This window comes from Mesocricetus auratus, unplaced genomic scaffold (genome assembly GCF_017639785.1).
Source record: "Mesocricetus auratus isolate SY011 unplaced genomic scaffold, BCM_Maur_2.0 Super-Scaffold_100011, whole genome shotgun sequence".
Classification (NCBI taxonomy): domain Eukaryota; kingdom Metazoa; phylum Chordata; class Mammalia; order Rodentia; family Cricetidae; genus Mesocricetus; species Mesocricetus auratus.
Window position 1 is genome coordinate 60,934,170 of NW_024429195.1, and position 22,770 is coordinate 60,956,939.

The window sequence follows — 22,770 nt, forward strand, 5'->3', positions numbered from 1 at the left end:
GAAAGAGCAGTCTTTCTCTTCTTTAAAGTTTGAGTTTTAAACACATAAATCCTTTAGGTTTTCTTTTCCTGGACCATTAAAATAGCAGTAATAAAAATAAGTCACTATTGGCCCTATACCAACTAAGTTAAAAATCAGTTACTTACAATTTTGTAAAGGGTAGTCATTAGCATTCTATTTGACTATATATTAATCTTTTCAGGCCAGCAATTTCTAAATGGAACCTAATAGAGTCTTCTATTATTTGAAATAATATTGTAGTGCCTTTTTCTTACTTGCATATCATTTCCTTGAAACAAATTGCTAAAAGTATATAAACTTTTATAATCTCACGTTATTTTATTTCGGGAAGGTATATCAGACTGTATATATATTCAAAGTAAAAATATTATGAGTCATTTAAGAAATATGTCAATTTCTGCAGTAGATATTATAAACTATCTTGAAATGCCAGGCAGCCATGCAATATAGGAATAGAAGCATAAGAGTTTAATGTACTTAAAATGAACAACATATCCAAAACAATTTCATCTTGTTTCCTCTAAAATAAACTTCCATTTGAAGGGGGTGTTAATAAGAAGTGATTCTCAAGTGCCTATAGTGGGCCAGATGTTTAAAATATTCTCACTGGCACTCAGAAGGCCTCCACTGAGTGCAGACTCCTGGGCTGGAGTTTGACTAGAAGCTGAGTTAGTTCATTTGCCCCAGACCCAGGTCTACATGACCCAAAACACAAACATCCTGTGGACTGCACCAGCATGATCAAAGATTCAAGAAATACAATTTGAAATTTTAAGGACGTCTAAACACTCACTCCAAACTTTGTCAATTCTATTGTAATTCAGATTTTTCAAGTTTATCTTAGATTCTTCCTAAAGTAGAAAAACATTATACTTAGTTTTTATTCACAGGATTTTAGAAAGTTAACCTGATTTTGACCATAACTAACAAATGACAAAGCACTCCTTAGAAAACCCAAGTTTCTTGAACTTAAGTGGCCAGTCTTTCGTCCCTTCTTAATAAGAGTTAATTGAGAGATGTATTCTGGGGCAGAAGACAGAGCATTTTGCTGATAAAATAGTGCATATATGAAAACTGATCAAATATTTAGTACAAGCCTAAACTACCTCTCAATTAAACATTTCTACACACTTACTGGAGTGTAGCTAAATTGGATTGCAGCTCTCCCTGAATATTAAAAATGTCACTTATAAACTTTCCAAACCATAACATCGGTCCCAAATGTATTTGAACAGCTGGAGAATTCACTCGTTCTTGGCCTTTTGCTACTGTTCATGCTAACAAGTATCACACTTACAAATGAACTTCAAGATCCATATTATAATGAATCTCTGATATTCAAAACATCAATTTTCTAGTCAGCTCATGTCAATCACTAAATTATTTTAGCAAGCATGTGAGGCTCCTTGTGAATATCATTTAGATCCTTGTAGATTACCAGTGTAGCTTTGGAAAAGTCACCATTTAACTATGATCTAGATCAGTGAATGGTTTCTCAACCTTCCTAATGCTGCGACTGTTTAATGCAGTTAGTTCCTTGGGTTATGCTGATCCCAACCACAAAATTATTTGCATTGCTACTCCGCAACTGTAATTTTGTTACTGTTATGAATAATACCATAAATAGTTGTGTTTTCTGATGGTCTTAGACGACTCTTGTGAAAGGGCCATTTGACCCCCAAAGGGTCGTGACCCACAGGTTGAGAACCAGTGGGCTAGATGGTTTAAAAAAAAAGTAGTATCCATTAAACTGGTGTCTAAATGACTTGAAACTTTTTGAGACAATAATAACAACAATATTATCTTGCAAAAGATAGTCATATAGCCAAATACAATTGAGTTTCTTACTCTTTCATTGATCATGAAGTATTTCTAGAAAAACTAATGGGAAGATCCATTAGGATAATACCAACTGCTTCTAGAACCTTGGAATAAAATGATAAACCTCTAGAGCACCACTTTGTTCCAAGAAATTGGATAAAAGACTCAATGGAGGAAGACATCTTGTTTCTCTGCTATGCATATTAAAAGCTATAGACAAATAGCAGATGTCAAACATTTTGTGACCAAATGTCTTACACCCCTCTCCTTTCATGCAGGTGCCATACTCGGAATTAGGTGGCAAAACCCTGGTGATGGCTGTGTATGATTTTGATCGCTTCTCCAAGCATGACATCATTGGAGAGTTCAAAGTTCCCATGAATACTGTGGATTTTGGCCATGTGACCGAGGAATGGCGTGATCTCCAGAGTGCGGAGAAGGAAGAGGTAGGGAAGTTATTAGCATTTCTAACATGACAAGTTGTATCCATTCACTTATTGCTGTTCAAATACTATACCAAAGAGAGATGATCTTCCTGAAGGGGGACATGGGCCTTTAGACACTGACAGTTGCCAAAACAAGAGTCCGAGGGATTGGATGACCCTGCTAAAATATGTTCAGGACTTCTGGGTGGAATTTAAAAGACAATAGGGAGATGCACACACTGGGAATATAAGCAGTCCCTTCTTTCAAAGGACAGTGAGCAATCTTTTTGTATTGTCTGCGTGGGTTTTAGAGCTATTACAGAGAAATGAAAGGTTATATTTTCCTTGATTATGTCTGTATAATGAAGTTTGTTGTTTCTCATGCAGATATCAAAGCCTATTGGGTTTTAAAAAACTATCACACACAAAAGCTCATATTAAGTCCATTTTTTAAATGACTCACATCTTCATAGTACGGTTCACATTGTTTTCTTTGTAGTTTTAATAGCTCTGTTTTAAATGACAGTATTTTTTCTATCATATAAAAAAGTTCAATATCCATAGTGCATTTGCACTCCATAGTAACCAATTCTGTTTGATTGTGTGATGCCTGGCTGGCATTCTGCTGTGTGAATGTCTCAACAGGATACTATTAGAAAAGCAGACAGTCCTTAGCATCTCCCTAAGCAAATTCTTTCACAGCCTCTCTGTAGGATACTAGCAAATAATCTCCCAGAGACCCACGGATGGTGTGGTCACCAGCAGCTCTACTTACCAGATTCATGGTGTAGGATTCTACAATCACACCCAGTGGCTTTCCTAAATGTGCTTTTGCCTGCATTTAGGAAAATTTCCTGGTAGTCTATATTCCCTCTTTCAAAAACTCCTTAAGATGACACTAGACTTGTAGGTTTGACCTAGATAGACTTTCCTCCTCCTAGACTCCCCCCTTTCTTTCCTCTACCATTTTCCTCTCCCAGAATTTCTTTAAGACATTTGTTACCCAAATCATGGAGAACAACTCATTCTGAAAATAATAATTACCAGGTCCCTGGAAATGTGCTAGTGTACTATTAGTGAAAACCACAGGTGCATGTATCAGTCTCCAGCTGCCTCTTTTCCTACCTCCTACCTGTCCTTGATATCACCAACTAAACTGGCTTCTGGAGAAAGACCTAGCTCACAATCAAAATTCTTCATCATTTTAAGTCTAGCTAATACGTTTATTATCCCTGGCACCTAGAACAAGTCACCCACGTACTTTCAGATTCATTGTTTTATTCTAAAAGGTGGTGTCACATTATCCACATTGTATCCCCTTTATAAATAGGATTGCTAGAATGTAAAGCTCCTCACATAGAATCTGGCAAAGGGTAACTCTTCAGTAGAGGAGAGAATGATTGCCTATTGTATCTCATGGCCTATCTTTCTTTTCCTACTCTCATCTTTTGACTCCATCTGTATCAACCCAACTATTTTTTCACCACCATTTTACTGGCTGAAAGCTACTGAATGTTTTCAATGGGAAGCAACAAACCATTATAATTTAAAGTCTTACAACACATTCCTCCAGATTTTCATTCTGGAAGAGTAACTTTGGTCCAGTGGAGAGGCCATTTTCTCTATTGTGAAACAGAAAGCTTCCTAAAATAGATGTCATTCAGTGTATCTTGGCATAAGTAGATGCAGGTAGACACTTTCTAATAGGAAAGGAAATAAGATCCAATTACATTTCAAAACTCAAGAGTTCCTTGTTCTCCATGATATGTGCTGTGCCTTTTTCTGTTAAAAAATAATTGTGTGAGTAAACCGAAGTCTTGAACTGACTTCAGTTCTCAAGACTTCAAAGTACTATTTTACTATTTTCCACTTGAGCTATTGTGTTCATGATATTATTTCGCCTAACAATGTTAAATGTCATTTTAATGCCACAATTAGTGGAAAGAGTTAAAGAAACAGCTTTCAAACTTAAAAAAAAATAACAACAACCACGGGAGGCTATTCAACCAGAGACTTGGATAGAAGCAGGCTAGACCAAGCCCACCGAATTCTGTGCCTGAAATGTAGATAGAATAGTGTAGGAGTGTTTTACCAGTGAAGTCATAAGACAATGAAGTAGTTGCATAAGCGAAAGGATGGTATGCCATTTAGTGATTGATTAATGTGTAAGAAGTTTGGAAAGGGATGGGCAGCTGGCTAGAGTGAAAGCCACCAGTGGAACCCACTACAGCACAGGTTCAGATAGGAGGAGACTGCGCACTGTGGCTCTCTCTAGACTCCGATTGTTAGCTACATTGCTGGTGAAGTTTCCACCCAGTTCACAGTTTTCCTCAAATTAACACCATCCAAGCTGCCTTCTGGTTCACTGCCATGTATTCTTTGTTTGGTGTAATATGACTAACTACCCCCTCTATCAACCTCCCCATTTTGCAACAGAGGACGATAGAATTTGACCTTGGAGACATTATGACCTTTCTCTCCAGAGATAGCTATGTATAAAACCATTAACTTTTTCCTCTCAGTTATGTAGCTTCAAAATCATTCCATATAATCTATATATATGGTTTCCTTCTGTTTGTAAGAGGCTTCAAATATGAATTCACCGGGTTATGTTAATTTTTCTTATTTTCCTTTTTGTTCAGCCATTCAAAATATAATTTCTCATGTCACTCAAAGGCACATCTGGAACCAGGCATCATACTTTCAGAATAATCTATTAATTTAGTATTTTTCCCACATTACTCCAAATACTATGGTCAGCAACTATGACTCCATTTTTGTTTTTCCAAATTGCCTAGTTTAAAAATTTGTCTCAGTCCTGCATCCAGTTTCAAGGGCATCCCTGCATTTTCATCCTTTACATTTTTGTTTCTTCTTTTCCCGTCATCTCTAAAGTGGCGGGAGGAATTCACAGCAGTAGAAAACACCTGGGCCGTTTTTCTTCATTTGCCCTGTTGGGCTGCAAACTCTCAGGCACTGTTTGCTCTCTGGTAGAAAGTAAGTCTGTCACCTCTCTTTGTGTGAACTCGTTAGAGTGCTTTCTAAATGAGGCTCCATAATCCAGTGCAAATGGGAAAAAAATTGATTGCTGAATTAAAACAAGTTGGGACATAATTTAATTAGGACCCAGGCAGAAGGGAAGAGAAACTACTTTAGGTCCTTAATGGAAAATCAATTTTGCAAGAAAATTTCACATTTTTAAGCCTAATTAGAAAAACATTTACTTCACAGAAAAGCATTTTGAGAATACATATTCAATCAAATGGCAGGGTTTTCGGCTTCTAGTGGTCAATTACGCAGTAGTTCTTTGAAATGAGTTTAAGTTATTTCTCACAGCATCTTTGTGGCCAAAGATCATAAAACATTTGATGTTGTGTCTAAGCACATTTAGAAATTAGATGACAAGTCAAGCTGTCAGAGACATTCCCCCAACACATACCAACAAACTAGCTCTGACTGGAAATAGTTGTAATTGATATGTCAACAATAGCCTTGCTTGTCACTCATAGACATCACCTTTAGGAAATGCCCTAAAAACATGCACTTACATCCACAGCCTTTCAGGAAGACAGAGACGATGTGCTTCCAGGATGGAGCTGCCTTTACTGTTCCCACTGGGAAAAGTGGGCAGGACAGACACATAGAAAATCATTGTTGTTAATTACAAAAGTAACTGATTTGTTCCCACTATTTTTTGTAATGTCTTCTTTACAGTCTTATCACCATTATTTTCATCCTGTTTATTTGACTCATGTAGGATCTTATAGGTTAGCTTTAAGTGTTAATGGTAAAGGTTAAACAATGCTAGAAACATGCAGTTTTACCCAGGAGAATATGTTTTAGGGAGAATTCAAATAATATGACCCATATCCAAATTTACCATGCCTAGAAAATGTATTGTTAAACAAATATATGGCATAATAGATCTCAGCAGTATAGGGGTATCTTAGAGTATATTGGACTGTGATACACTTCAGGGTCTTTAGTATCTATGTGTCCATTCTACAGGATCTGAAATACATTGATTTCACCTTATCCTATAGAAGCATAAATACAGCTGGTGCTTTATGGTGTGTCTTTGACCAGAATTTCAGTCACTGATTCTATTTTAACGCATAATAAATACTGTCACCTTATAAAGTGGTTAAGAAAACTATCATAGAAAAAAGTAAACAACTGGAAATACCCCTGTAGAAGTTAAGCACTGAACTGAACCCAATGAACCCAGTGACAGAGAGAGAGGAGCGATGAGCAAATTGGCAAAGAATGGGCTGGCAAAACCAGCAGAGACAGCTGATCTGAACAGGGGAGAGCTCTTGGACCCCAGACCGACAGCGGGGAGGCCAGCATGGGACTGATCTGGACCCCCGAATGTGTCAGTGAGGAGGCCTGGGCAACCTATGGGGCCCTGAGCAGTGGATCAGTGTTTATCCCTGGCATACAAATGGAATTTGTGTGTCCATAACACAAAGAGGGATGCTTTCTCAGCCTGGACTCTTAGGGGAGAGGGAACTGGGAATGACATGTAAAACAAGCTATTTAAAATTAAAATAAAAATAGTTTAAAAAAGAAATACCCCTGTAGAATACATAGTATGACAATTTTAGAGACAGATGAACTCTAAAAATCACAAAATTTATCCCTTAAACAAAAGTTTAATACTTGAAGATTCTCCAATTGGACTGGTTTAAGGCAAGAATTAGCCCTGCGGAAAGGCCCTAGATATTATCAAAATGCCACCTGCCTAGTATTCATTGCCTCTACTCTCATACTGTTCTAATCACTCAAAGACCTAGCTCCTTTGTGTCCAAAGCTTGCCAAAGACACCTGATATCCTGTTCTGGCCCTTGACTATACAAGCACCTGCATACTTCCATGTGTGTACACAAACACAAATAATTCTCATAACATTGTGTAAGAAAACTAGTGGCCATAGAAAGTCCCAGCAGCTTGTCCCAGTCCACACAATAATTCAAGACATAAAATTAGCATGCAGTTCTGAAATCCACTTGCTATTTTCCTATAGCCTCTTAAAAATTGTCTCCTTAGATCTTATTAGCCTTCAAATATATTTTAAAATATATGAATGTCTGTGTATTGATTGGATAACCCTTTTAGATATTATAATGTACTGTAAATATTTACAAGATAGCAAAATCTCATTAGCTGAACCGTTTTTTACTATCTCACAAAGGTATTATTTCATAGATAATCAGTGTGATTTCCATTTCCATTACTATAATGCAAAACCTTAAAATTCAATGTTACTTATTAAAACAAGTGTATCAGTTTTTGTGTATGAATGGGGATGAATACAAGGAAAGCAGGCGACTTTTACTTGCCATGAAAAATGTTAGATAAATTCATTTCTTCCATTCATCTGAAACATACATTGAATATCTATTAAATGAGCATGTAGAGAAACAAAATATGTAAAACAGAGATTGTTAATGCATATGTAAAATGGTCAATCATAGTAAATTTTCCTGATGTAAAATACTAACTAAAGAAACTGAACAAAGAGCCAGTAAGATTTATAAGCACATGTTTCATTCGGATAAGAAATGGGGGATAAGGAAGCTCAAGAGAGAAGAGCTTGAGACCTGTCTCAGTGGGTAATGGCGTTTGTTGCCTATCCTGATGATCTGAGTTGGTGGAAGGAGAGTGCCAACTTTTTTTTTGAGACAGGTCTCACTATGTAGTCCGGGCTGTCACATAACTCTCTCTACAGAACAGACTGGCCTCAAACTGACAGAAATCTATCTGCCTCCCAATTGTTGAGATTAAAAGTATGTGCCACAATATCCAGCCTGCTTGAGAGTCAACTTCTCCACACAGACACTGTGGAACATATGCACCCCTGTGTGTGCATGTGTGCCCACACACAAACATGATAAATGTAATGAAGTCTTTAACTGAGTAGATTTTGAATATACAGTGAGAAACCAGGACAGTTCCCAAGTAAAAGAGACCACCAAGAGCAGGCCCAATTAAGACTGAAAAGTTGAATTGGTATCTTGGGAAATAAGATTGAAGTAAGTGACTTACTGACAGTCTGTCCCTTAAACACTGAACTGATAAATTTAGACTAGAAACAGTAAGCTCTTAGAGCTAAGACTAGACATCAAACACGACGCCGCTCACCCCATATACACTGTGCCAAGCACTCCACTGCTCAGGTCTCGTGTAGTGTCTGAGCAAACCCATGGGGTTACTCTTTGTGTCGCCATTTCATATACAGAATAATGCAGTTTACCCTGCCTAGAAAATAGCCAGCCCAGCAACAATGCAGACCTTACTTCTCCCTTAGCCCTGCTGCACTGCCACTGTGCTGGCCGACCTCAGCGAGTACAGGGTAATTCCCCCTGCCAGCTTTTCCTACAAAACATCAATAAACTTAAGCATATAGTAATCAGCAAATTGGCTGAACAAATTAAAGCATAATAAGAATTTCCTTTCACGAGCATGCATTATCAACCCTACTAACAGAGGACCATCCCTAATGAATACCCAGCTATCCAGGTGACCCTGGTTGCAGCAAAGCCCTATGTACTTTTGGGTTACAGCGCCCATCTTTTAAGGTCTTTCTCAACGTACAGAACATTATTTTGCCTGTCCTGCTCAACAGTGGCTTCTCTAACTTTTCATCCCATTGAATTGGCCTTGTAGAGTCCAACAGTGATGATGAGTTGATGAGGGAACTGGGCGAAAGAATTTTAGGTACAGAGGAAAGCAATGGGGGAGGGTGTTCTTTTGAGGCAAGTACTCGGATTTTGACCAAAATGTTCTGAACATTAGCAGTGTTCCGTAATCTCTCAAATGGCTTATTGTGGGGCAAATTCTCACTGAATTTCGTGAATTTCTCATAAATTTTGATACATGTTGTGCCAAGGAAATCAAATTTTTGTAAAAATAGAAATGAGTGTAGGTGTTGGGTTTTTTTCTTTGTATCCAAAGAATAAAAGAAGGTTTTTAGTTGAATTTGAAATAAAATGGAGCAGAGTGATGGAAGGTACAGGTTGACAGAGCAGGAACAAACCAAAACTGAAAGAACCTGGAGGAAAAAGAAACAGATCAACTTAAGCACTCTTGGCCATCTCTGGTCCCACAAGGTTTGGGGTTTGCTTTTGATTTTTGGTTTTTGTTTTGTTTGTTTGTTTGGTTTGGTTTGGCGGTTTGTTTGGTTTTTTTCTGAGTGGGAAGCAAAGCAGGAGAGAATGTCTTGTTCTGTCTTTCACATATTTGGATCTCTCAAAATGTAATCTTTTCTGATGAGCTCGTCATATGCTTTGGCACAATTTTTGTTATTATCCTGTTTGTGGATCTTCAAATTAAATGTTTTTCCCTTCTGTCTTCCTCCTACCTACCTTTGGGCAGGCCAAATGTTTGTATTGTGAAATCGTTAATCCATTACAATCTGTTACTCCACAACTTGAGGAAATGTCAGCAGTTGCGTTGTGCTAGCTGTGCTACAGAGGGAGGAGGAGATTCGCTGACCAGTCAGACCTTCCGTAATTACAGGAGAGAGGAGAACACACAGATACACCCCCGCCTGGGAACAAGAGCTTTAAAATACTGCTAAGAAATGTTGTACTTTTGTAAATGTAAAATTATTATGCCCCTTTCATAGGACAAGGATTGTGTTAATTTCTGGGAACATGGTAAATGAAATAGCCCTACTCCACCTAGGTGGTTATGAGTCAACAGTGAGACAGAACCACTGAGTGGATTAAAACTCTAGACTCAACTATGCAAATCCAACCATGACTTCACTTCCTCCTGGGGAGTATTTCTCTTATTATTTGGGTTACTATTACTAAAGTCGATGAAAAAGTTACATTCTAAAAGAGATATATAAAGCTCTTCCAACAATATTTGGCACCAGGTGAAAAGTATTAGTTATTTGGGGTTTTACAAATACCCCTAAGAGCTCTTGTCTTCTTGCCAGCTAGAAAGGCATGGCTGTGACTACTAGACTTACGTGTTTCCTTTATGAAGACAGTGAGACTAGCTGATATTGTAGACGCCATCATGAGAGGAGAATATGCCTAGATTTCATGAGGAGTTTGGGGCTGTATGAATATTTTCCAAAGAGGCTCAACCCTGGGGAAGGCTCAGCAGGTCCAAGTGGAAGATGACACAAACAGTGTAACCAAACACAGTGTAACCAATTTTCAAGATTCTGAAAACTAAGATTTTTTTTAACCCAGGTAGTAACAAGTGCTAAGGAAATTCCAAAGAAATTGGGAACTTTGTCTGGTGCTAATCGAAGGGATGTTAACACTTCAGGAAACAATTTTAAATTTCCTCAGATATACGAAGAGTTACTACTATATGGCTTAGCATACAACTAGGAAATGTGTGTGTCACTATCATATGAGGATATTCGTAACAGCATTTTCATAATAGACCAAAGCAAAAACAACCTAAATGTTCATCAGCCAGTGAGTTGATAAAGAGTCACACGATGGAATACTGTTCAGCAGCAGAGACATGAAATACCGAGAGACATAGCATCACCAGTGAACCACAATAGGCAAAAGGACAGACACACAGTATACAGATGAATGGGGGAGAGGAAGAACTAGGAATGGAGAGAGAGAATGGCACGTAATAAGTATGGGCTTCTTACTGGAGTGATGAAAGTATTCTAAAATAGGTAATTATATATATATATATCATTAATGTATATATGTATGTATGTATGTAAATCCCTGTAGATACATTAAACTAGTAGAGTAAATGTAAATTTTATGATATATGAACTACATCTTAATAATGCTATCAAAATCCTCAGCTGCTAATACTCCAAACATGAAGCATTAGGGAGTTCATCTGCAACTCCATTTGGGAGAGCTCTGGCCTGTGGATGCCCCTCAAGAATTAGATGCTGTTTTAAAAGAGATATATCTTCAAATATTCTAGTATCACTTAAGACTGGGATACTTTCTTCCAAGACCATGTTCTCAGCTTCCAAAACTCTTAGCATTAGGTCAGGCCTAAGATTCTCCTTTCATTGACTACAAACCCAGGCTTACACCTAAAACCAGCTAGTGATGCCTTGGAGTTCAGATGCAGTCATCTTCCACAAACCCACCTTCCTAAATTCTCCTAATGGAAAAGCATTGTTGTAAAATATCAGAACTCTTCCATTTTGCTACCCATCTTCATGTGGTAACTTATCAGAGATCCCCAGTTGCTTTTTTCTGGACTTTTTTATAACCTCAATGATGTGTAAATTGCAGGCACTATACACTAAAGGAAAACCTACTACTGTTATTTTAATAACAGGACATATCATCAAAATGCCTTCTAAATAATACCCTTACACATACTGCAACCCTCACCCCTTATCAGAGAAGCTTCTTACTAAAGTGACCAGAAGTTAACATAGACACTCTGAACTAGCCAAAGCACAGAGAGGAAATGGGGTTACTGGTAACTCTGTGTGTGTGTTTGTACATAGTACAGAATGTGTTGCATAAGGTTCACTCACAGTTCTTTTTTTTTTTATTTACCCCCCAGTTGGTACCCAGTGCCACCCCATCCCTGACTTCAGCCATGCCCATCAATCCTGTAACACTCACTCATCACCTCACAGCTTTCACCATCTGACACACAGAGGTACCCAATGCTACATCATGAAGAGATGCCTGTTTACCCACTTTACTGTGTCTACACATAAAGACTAATCAGCACATCACAGTGCATAGCTCCGTCCACTTCCAAACCATTCAAACTTCTGACCCTAATTTCCTCATTGAAGAATGTGAAACGGACTATGTACACATGTGCTTGATATGTATAAGTTATTTTTTCAACACGGGCCTGACATACAACACAAATGTCTAAAATTTAAAACCAGGTACATGAAATAGCTTTTCTTTTCTTATGGGTAAAAACAATCCATAATTTCCAGAACCTCTTAGAGATACATGAAATATTTTTGCTCTCACTATGGGGCCAGTGGCAGTCTCAGTATTTTTACCATTCCTGTTCGCTCTTCCCAGATTGCAGTTAACTGAAGATGAAGAATGGCCACTGAGCTTTTCCATAGAGCTGATGAGAATTCTCGTCCAGCAGTTTCATCCCAAACAGCTCTGGCCCTTACGTCTTCTTGTCAGTCCTATCTTATCCCCACCCTTTCCTTATCTTCTCTCTCTCCTTTCCTTTCACACTCACTCTCCCAGTTTAAATACCTCCCAGTCACTATAATATGCAATCATTTTCCTCCTAGCGCAAGTCCCCAAACACTGTAAACCAGCACAGCACACCCCGCCTGAACTAGATCACCTCCTTACCACCCTCAGTTGCTTCCTTCCTGGGCAGTGCTCCTCACACATTTCCATCCTCTTCCTATGATAAGACCCATCTCTTGGCATCCTTCCTCAAAGAGCTTTCTGAGTCCAAACTTCACTTTTCATGTGGATACAGAGCATATTTGGGAACCAATTTGGGGGCCTGCTTCAAACTAGTACCTAGAGATAAATATGCATGAGTGAAACGGAAGACCTTACCAGCAGTTCTAGCTATAGTCAGAAAGGAACATTCAAACCTGGTCAAGGATTTTTGCATGTTAAGCCACATACAGTATAGCCTATGGGATGATGTTATTGATCACCAAGTTTACCAACTATTCTTTAGTTTGATATGTTTTATCTATATAAATGAACCAATGTCTCACAAAGTGTTTGCTGAAATTTCTGCTTTCTGCTGTTTAAAAATAGGATGAAGGAGGGTTCAGTTTAACACTGAACCAGTACAGTTAAACAATCTTGCCTAAGTATTATTGTATCTCCTTCATCACGCTGTCTTATACCAGGCGTGATGACCTGCACAGTACAGAGCATCCCACCTGATAATTATACTTCAAGAACCAAAGATTAAACTGTATATGCAAATGCGACATTAAACAGGTATACCTGAACGTGGGTGAAACTCTTTTTAAGTCCTCCTTTCATCCAAGGAGGATTTCATTTTTATAGTGCTCTGTCTTTACTGTAGGTTCTAAAAGGAGAATTGAGGCTTCCCTTGAACTCACAGGAATCTCTGCCTCTGCTTCCTGGGTGCTGGGATTAAAGGCATCTTAGTCAGTGTTCTATTGCTATGCAGAGACACCATGACCACAGCAACATTTAATTGGGACTGGCTTTCAGAGGTTTAGTCCATTAGCATCATGGTGGGGAGCATAGTGGCATGTGGGCAGGCACTGGAGAAGTAACTGAGAGCTACATCCTGATCCACGGGGGGAATAGAGGGGGAGGCAGGCCCTGGCATGGGCTTTTGAAACCTCAAAGCCCACTCCTAGTGACACACTTCCTCCAATAAGGCCACACCCACTCTAACAAGCCACACTTCTTAATCCTTCTAATCCTTTCAAACAGTTCCACTCCCTGGTGACAAAGCATTCAAATACATGCGTCTACAGAGAACATTCTTATTCAAACCACCACAAAAGGCACATGCACCGGAGCCTGACTAAAAGGAAGAAAAGAAATTCATACACTTGATTTTGACCATAGTCTTTCCCTTACCCCAACTCTTCCCAATCCTTCCTACCTCCTTACCCTCTCAAATAAATAAATAAAAACAAAAGAAAATTTAAACAAATCAATAATACAAAAATATAAAACTGAAATAAAAAAAAACCACCAGAAGGAAAGAGGAAGGAAGGAAGGAAGGAAGGAAGGAAGGAAGGAAGGAAGGGGCCATTTTGTGTTAGCCATCTACTCCTGAACTCCTGAACATGGGGGCCTGCCCAGGTGTGTGGTTGACACACACAGTGTCACTCAATTAAGTTATCTCCCTCTCCCAGCAGGTATCAATTGCAAATAGCTTCTTGGTTACTGATAGGACTTTGTGTCCATTCCCCTCAGTGCTAGGATTTTCTCTGGTTCGAACCTATGCAGGTCTCTGTGCAGCTATCCCAGTCCCTGTGTGGTTGTATGTGTATCAGTCTTGTTGTGTCTGAAGATGCTATAAAACTAAATGTTTTGTATGCTTGGAGTGCTGAGCCTCTGCTTCACAATGCAGTAAAAGCTATCCATTAACATTATCCAGCAGAGTTAAGATATTGAGCTCTGCAGACTTGTTCTATTTTTGTCATTATAAAAATAATAATTTCTGCAGGTCAATAAAGCTGCCAGAAATGAGTAGCTCCAGTATAAATGACTACAATTTGAAACACGGTGCTGACCAGTCTCTTAGATTTTTTTTTAAAGCTTACCTTTTTATTAGGGGCCCAAGGCAGGGGAGAGATAGAAAAAGCCTGCACTACACAACTTACAACATCATGTGATGATCAAATGTATACCATCAGCCCTCAATTTATCCTTTCTTCAAATAAAAACTAATCAATATTTTGAAGAACATATTGTAACGCCACTGCATTAGAGGTTTTCATGTGATCTTTGCAGAAATTATTTTCACCAATCTCACATAAAGCTTAGCTAAATTCCTAAACACTTTTTGCCAGGTCTGAATTGTAGTAGCAGGAATACGTAATTTAATGGCATGACCTACATTAAAGGAAGAGTCATCATCATTTCTAGTGCAGACTTTCAAGGCCTTGTATTAGCTGGTGCTATACCCAGTTACCTCCATCAGCAGGCGCTCTCTCGGGTGACTTCTAGAGACCTTGAGTCTTGCCACCACAGCATACCGCGTGCCCGATTCTTCTATTGGCTGGCTGTGCTCCCTCTTCAGTACTTCAAGTTTGTCGTTATACTTGTTGGCCAATCCCTTGTGCCAGGATCACAATAAGTTTGACTGAAATCTGAAATAATTAAATACATTAGCTTGATGAAACCTCACTGTGCTATAGATATTCAATTTGTAAATGGAGAAACTGTGACTCACAGAAGTTAACAAACTTGTCTGAAATCATATAACCTACAAAGAATGGTCAGAACCATAGGTGCTTGCTTTATTCCAGAGCCTACTACACTCACTGTTATTTATCTAAAAAATTCTTTGTAACAGGAACTTCATTAAATCCCTAATTTCGGTCTTTCGGGAATACTTTGAGAAAAGTATTAAAACACTGCTAATTAACTTTTGAAGGAAATAAGACTTTTAAATATAGTGTCAGGGCTAGGGACAGGCCTCAGTCAAGTGCTTACACTGCCCATTGAAACTTGAGCTTCAGTCCCCAGTAGTCACATAAAAAGCCACGCGTGGAAGTGCACATCTGTAACTACAGCACTGGAGGGTGGAGGTGCGCATCTGTAACTGCAGCACTGGAGGGTGGAGGTGCACATCTGTAACTGCAGCATTGGAGGGTGGAGGTGCACATCTGTAACTGTATCATTGGAGGGTGGAGGTGCACATCTGTAACTGCAGCACTGGAGGGTGGAGGTGTGCATCTGTAACTGCAGCACTGGAGGGTGGAGGTGTGCATCTGTAACTGCAGCACTGGAGGGTGGAGGTGCGCATCTGTAACTGTATCATTGGAGGGTGGAGGTGCACATCTGTAACTGTATCATTGGAGGGTGGAGGTGCACATCTGTAACTGTATCATTGGAGGGTGGAGGTGCGCATCTGTAACTGCAGCACTGGAAGGTGGAGGTGCGCATCTGTTACTGCAGCACTGGAGGGTGGAGATGGGAAGATCCGTGGACCTCTGACTTGATCAGCTAACTCCCTGCCTCAAAAAATAAAGTCAAGAGCAACTGAGGAAGTTACCCAATGTTGACCTCTAGCCACTACACACACACACACACACACACACACACACACACACATACTATGGTAGCCTTTCTCTCTTAACAATTAAGGGAGTTTTCCTGAAGAAGTCATCATGCTCAGAAGACACCTATTCCAATAGCACACATGCTATTTAAATTCTCTCTTTATCATTCTCCCGACCATTTAATGTGGTAAAGGAATATGAGATTTGTTTTTCCAAGTGACATCTGTCCCTATACAGCACAAGCAAACAAGCAATAAGGACAGGACATAGATGAATTCTAATAAGGCTGAATGTTCTTTGGGGCTTCTGGTTTGAGTCTGAAGTCAGTATTTATCGGATGTGTTGTGCAAGTCACCAGGAAATAAATCCATGGAAAAACCCAGTCCTTAGTTATGAGGAACCAAGCTTCTCCTCTTGTTCAGCTCAGAATGAAATTCAGTGCCCTGGGCTGGAACTTAAGTAACTGGGAGCAGAAACAGGTTCATCATGTGTAATCTCCACAGGCAGATAATGCCGGATACTCTGTGTGATGTCCTCTAAGTGGAGCCCAGAGCCGCTTGCCCAGCCAGCCATTAGTTAGAGTGCCGGGCAAAGGAAGGGAAGTGGAGACTGAGAGCAGACCAGGGAGAGCTCATGATCGTTTCTCAGTGCCCTGATGGGGTAGTCCGCCTCTTCTCTACCCATCATATGCGTCTATGCCTTGTTCCCTAAGAAATGCATCGGCACACCTCACTTCCCCAGGAAAATCACGCGCCCTTGCCTTCCAAACTGAGAACTGAAATAGTTCTTCCTAAAATGCAAGTTCTGATATCCCTAAACAAAGATTTTGTACAAGCTAAGCTAAAATCTCCCAAGGATCTCGATTTAAGATAGAAGTTGTTCAAACATATTCTGAGCCTGTGGCGTTTGAGGACTCATCTGGGCCCAAATAGAAGCTGACATCATCTTCTATGCCTGTGTTTCAGCTTTCCTATCCAAAACTTAAGATTTCAAAGCAGTAATAAAGTAAAACTCAGATTTAAGCTTGCATTCATTTGGACTCTGTATATTTCACCCTTTCTGGGTCTATGTTAATGAGCAAATTGTAGGTTGGTGTGAAAATGCTGTGTCTCATTTTTGCATCGTCTTTTCGTGTGTGCTATAAGCCATGGAGACCTCAGTGTCCGATTCAAACTGTCTTGTAGCTCCTAGTTGGATTCAGCACTTAAGATAGATGAACCAGCATCTCTTGAAATGAAAGATCTCAGTGGTGACAACTTCCAGTGGGGGAGGGTCAGACATCCACTGAAGTCATCAAGGAACAACTTTCTGAAGACCCTGGAGTCCAAGGAGAAAGAAAGACATACAAGTGTGGGAAGAACCAATTAAACCTGAGAAGACCTTTCTGCAAGTGTCAAATGCTAAAGCAGATGTCCCAGACAGCCTACCTCTTGCAAGATTTTTTAAATAAGACCTGGGACACAGATTTACAGACCTGTTTCAAGGTAAAGGAACAGACATGGTAATCTCCCATGGGATGATTCATCAAAAAGGTGTTTAAAAAGCAAAGCATGGGAGGGAAGGAGCTGTCTCATCGATCTAAATCAAGCTTGTGTGCACTATCTTTCTCTCCCTTTCCTGCCTCCTAGTTCCCCCACTGCATTTTCAAAAGACCTATCACATACTGTCTCCAATTACTTTGACAAACAATAACGGGCACTGGGGTTTTACTTTCTTTTAAAGTCATCCATTTTTTGACAGTGAAAAATCGAGGAAAGAGTTTCCTGAAGCTGCATGGCTACAGTGATAGATTCACAGAGTAGTGACTTTAGCAGAGTGGGTTTTCATAGATCAGCCTCTGGCTATCTTGCTTGGGCAAGTGCCCACAGGCAACAGTCCTCAGTGGACAGTGAGATAAATATAATAAAGACAAAAGTCACATCATCTGGACGTTCTACCAGGTAATAGTTTGCTCTAAAAAAAACAAAAAACTATATTTTAATAACAATCATTAACACACATATAAATTCAGTCCAGAATGTAGAGTTTCACATTATAATGTTCTGGCATACAAATTCTTAACAAAAATGAGCTTCTGATATCATAGCTGCATTACTTTAAGTCCTCATGTTCTGGCACCAACTTACAATTATCCACAACAAAGCAGGTGCTGAGTTCAACAATAACAAATAGAATCTTTAAGTTACATTAGGCACATTAGGTAGACATTAGACATAATTATATGGGAAAATCCATTAGTATTATAAGTAGAAAAGGCAAATATAAAATTGCATTAATAAATCTATATATAATTGCACAATAGTGAGGTGTTAGAAGCATTGGTATACAGTTATGTGTAATAATTTGGGACTCTATGAAATAAGAGTAAGTATCTTTGAATGCCAAGATTATCTTCTTTGGGGTTCCATTTTAACATGCATATAAGGAAATGCACACACACATGGAAATGTATAACAAATGATATAAGAAACCAATATTTTTTCAAATTCCAACCCAGTATATCCTGGTTTCCAAAGAGATTCACTGTGAGTCATCAGAAAGGGGGGCTCCACCCACCCTGCCTCTCCTCCTTTTCCTTCAAACTTTCCAAGAGCCCTGTCAGCAGCACACACATTAACTAGGTCTCCATTCTAAATACTGACTCGCAAAGAAAACTTCAGTGATGGCGTTTCTCAACAATGGAATGAATCAAAATAAGGAGCTATAATCTGTCAGTGTCGCAGAAAATGTACTGTTAAAGATATCAATAATCTTGATAAACATCACACATCACATTGATCAAAAATACTTTCTTGACACCTGGATTATTCCAAGAACTTGTATTTTTAATGCTAGCTGAACTGAAAAATGGGACCAAATGATGGATCCCTTTTCCTGGCCATCACAGGAAGCTGTATTGGCTGGCACATTTGCCACGTTACAGCAACCTCTGGATGTCTGGCTGCATATGAACTCCACCCTGGGGAGAGTAGGGTGGTTGGGAAGCTGCCAAACTACCCATTCATTTCTACAAGACTCTTGACCTGCTGCTGACAGCTACGGAGATTTGCTTCCACAGCAGGTCGACCAGAAGCTCAGGGGATGTAATGTCCCAGTACTTACTGTGTCATTCTCTAAATCACAGCTTCCTGGTGTGACAAGCTTCCCGATGTGACAAGCATCCTTTCCTGGACCAGAAAAGAATGTCTTGAGGCTAAAAGGAAACATATAATCTCCTTCTGAGTGAATATGGAACAAAAGATCATTAAACACTGCACAAAGAAAAACTGTTTCACACTTAATTTCATTCAAAAATATATAGAACTTATTTTTAAGCACCTCCATGCCTTTTGAATGGCCAAGTCGAGTCTCTTTTATAAATGCCAGCTTTGAATAGCTTAGGAAATTTTAGAAAATCATTTCTAGAGCTAGGAATATGGCTCAGTTGATTAAAGTGTATACTGCACAAGTGTGAGGACCTGAGTTCAATTCCCAGGACCCAAGTAAAAAAGCCAGCTGTGGTAGTATACACTTGTGACTTCAGCCCTGGGGAAAAGGGGATGTCACTGGCCAGATGGACAGACAGACTCATCAGGAAGCTGCATGTGTCAGAGCAAGATGCTCCGCCAATAAACAAGGATCACTGATGCGGAGCAGCTGTACCCAAGGCTGACCATTAACTTCCACACACATATGCCCACACATTCGCACACATGTCACTTCTACAAAACCTACAGTTTTCAGAAAACAGAGAAAGGGTAGCCCAATTCATATAAGGCCTACATTTCCTATTCCCTTTATATATATGGAGTGTGACTACAGAAAGTTCATAGAAAAACAAAAAAAGGAGAGGTATCTTTGGAGTCAAGCAGACTAGTTCAAACTGCCCAAACGTGCTCTCTACACACTTGAAGATGTCCCATAACCTCTCTGCATGAATTTCCTTATGAGTAATATGGAGACTGTAAGACTTCTGCATGGGTTATAGGCCAGATGGAATGAAATCCACTACATGAAAACACCCAACATTAGTAAGTATGCCATGGACCCTGGCCCTTTCTCTTCTTTCTTCTTCTATACCGTGGGGCTAGTCTACAATGCACATTAACTAATGAATTTGGTTGCTGACATCTCCTCCCACCTGTTCAAATACAAAGACATCCACAGAAGAAAAATTAAAGCTGAAAGCATGTGCCATGCATAAAATGTTTTTAAAGAGTAGACCTGCAGTCCATGAGCTCCCCCTTGTTCCTGTCAGCTGTTTTTGTGGTTTCTCCAGCCTGGCTTGACTCATTTACTCATCACTCCTCCCTCTCTGCAACTGGATTCCAGGAGTTCAGCTCAGTGTTTAGCTATGGGTGTCTGCTTCCATCAGCTTCCATCAGCTACTGGATGAAGGCACTAGGATGGTATATAAGGTAGTCATCAATCTCATTATCAGAGGAGGGCATTTAAAGGTAGCCTCTCAACTATTGCTTAGATTGTTAATTGGGGTCAACCTAGTAGATCTCTGGACATTTCCCTAGTGCCAAATTTCTCTTTAAACCTATAATAGCTCCCTCTATTATGATATCTCTTTTCTTGCTGTCCTCTATTCTTCCCCTGACTCAATCTTCCTGATCTCTCCTGTCTTCCTCTCCCCTCCTCTTCTCCACTTCTCTTTCTTCTAACTCCTTCTCCCATCCACCCATGCTCCCAATTAGCTCAGAAGATCTTGTCCCTTTCCCCTTCTTCAGGGGGACAATGTATGTCTGTCTTAGGGTCCTCCTTGTTTCCTAGCTTCTCTGGCAGTATGGATCATAGGCTGGTAATCCTTTGCTCTATGTCTAAAATTTACAGATGAGTGAGTGCATACCATGTTTGTGTTTTTGTGACTGGGTTACTTCACTCAGGATGGTTTCTTCTAGTTCCATCCATTTGCCTGCAAATTTCAAGATTCCATTGTTTTTTTCTGCTGAATAGTACTCCATTGTGTAAATGTACCACATTTTCTCCATCCATTCTTCAGTTGAGGGGCATCTAGACTGCTTCCAGGTTCTGGCTATTACAAATAATGCTGCTATGACTGATAGCTTGGAAACCAGAATAGGACTGTTCCAGACCTCCTGAACTCGGATGTCAATTTGGAGGTCTGGTTAATCTATGGGGCCTCTGGTAGTGGATCAGTATTTATTCCTAGTATATCCCACTCCACATAAAGGGATACTCTCCAAACCGAGACACACAGGGGAGGGTCTAGGCCCTGCTCCAAATGATATGACAGACTTTGAAGATCCCCCATGGAAGGCCTCACCCTCCCTGGGGAGCAGAAAGGAGATAGGATAGGGGGCCGGTGGGGAGCAGTGGAGGGAACTGGGATTGACATGTAATACAAGCTTGTTTCTAATTTAGATTTTTAAAAAGAGACAAAAGAAAGGAGTAGACCTGCAAAACGGAATGGATTTACTTGCCTTTCGTAACAGACGATTCATTTTAGCATAATTATACTAAAACTCAGCTAGTTTACTTCTTACATTTTCTAGAGATCCCACACATCCTTCCCATCAATTTCCTTCCTTCTCGGTGTTAGAGTTGGGCTATGTTCTCTGAAAGGTTTGTGACAAGCTATAGCTAATAAGTTTTTCATGGTGTCAAAAGTAATAATATTAACGCGCCGTTGTGAGTTAAATTAATTTTGTTTTGTGCACTGGCTTGCATAAACGTGAATGACATTTCGAAATATGATCAGGCAGGAGCTGGAGGGAGCCGAATGGCAAAGGAAAATGAGACGCAGCCATCAAAGCAGAGCAGTCAGCTGCCAGTGTTCATGAGCACAAGCAGGGAGGTGCGATGTACTGTGACAGCAATGTAAGAGCACTTTGTGGGAGGGTATTTGCCCTTCAAAAAGAAAATCCCGATTTTGTTCGGAGAGAAACAAGAGGTGTTTGACGTCCTAACTCAATGTTTGAAAAGGAAAGACCATTATCTTGCTAATCTCCATTCTTGGTGTCTTTCAATACAGACTTTTTTACCCCTTTTACTCTGTTTGCAAGGGGGTACTGACTATTAATAGCTTTGTTGATGTTGTTGGTTTTAGTTTGATTTTAGTGTTCAAAATTACATTACTTCAGAAGTACTGTGACTATACCACCAAAGTTTTTAGTGTGTGTGAAGTTTGTCTGTTTTTATAAAATTAGAAGTACTGTATTCCAAGTTACACAAAGGAAGAGTGAAGAGATTCCCTCAAAAGTTCCATCTCATCAGCCAGACTCCAAAACCTGTCATCCGGGTAACTTAAAACCACCGAAGCCCGTGCCCTCTGTCTTCCCAGCCACCATCCCACACTGCCTTCATTGGCCCAGTACCTTCCACAGTTGACTATACAAAAATGAAACATAAAAGGCAAGGAGGTAGTTTCTCCATAGAAGGTTTCAGTAATTCAATGTTTCCATTCATCAAGCCTCCATCTGGAGCTCATGCCTTGCTGGACATAAGATGAAGATCAATCAGACACCGTATCTGGATCCTGGGAGTTTAGAGACAGCAAAGAAGACTTGATGTTGTGTAGAAGTGGGAAACTGAGCAGAAGAAATGATCAAAATGTGAACTGAAGTATGTTATAAAAGATGGTAGACTTCAACGTGTTGAGATTTTCAAAAAGAACAATCAGGTTGAGCACTGGGAACCTTTAGAGGCTGAAAAGATGTGCAGATCAGATTAGGAGAAATGAGAGGAATGAAAGGCAAGGATAAGCCTGAGAAATAAGCAAGGGTCTTCAGGAAGAGAGGTGGTGTGTTATCACCATAGTGAGGAAGGAGCCGGTGGCCACATCAGATGTGTGCTGAGACTAAGCCC

The 22,770-nt window shown here is 39.7% G+C and overlaps 1 protein-coding gene and 1 long non-coding RNA gene across 7 annotated transcripts in view; one reads left to right on the top strand and one right to left on the bottom strand.

Annotated features, from left to right (window-relative positions):
* Window positions 1-22,770, top strand: part of Syt1 (synaptotagmin 1) — a 381,145-nt gene that overhangs the window by 245,601 nt on the left and 112,774 nt on the right. For both annotated transcript variants that reach the window (XM_040754927.1, XM_040754928.1), the window contains one exon: window positions 2,121-2,288. In XM_040754927.1, the coding sequence (XP_040610861.1) occupies window positions 2,121-2,288 (168 nt within the window). The remainder of the gene's footprint in view (window positions 1-2,120; window positions 2,289-22,770) is intronic.
* The window catches only part of LOC110340528, a 127,193-nt gene continuing 119,956 nt past the window's right edge, over window positions 15,534-22,770 (bottom strand). For all 5 annotated transcript variants that reach the window (XR_002382325.2, XR_002382322.2, XR_002382323.2 and 2 more), the window contains 3 exons: window positions 19,060-19,150; window positions 17,113-17,274; window positions 15,534-15,909 (listed from right to left, as the gene is read on the bottom strand). This is a non-coding gene — a long non-coding RNA (uncharacterized LOC110340528). The remainder of the gene's footprint in view (window positions 15,910-17,112; window positions 17,275-19,059; window positions 19,151-22,770) is intronic.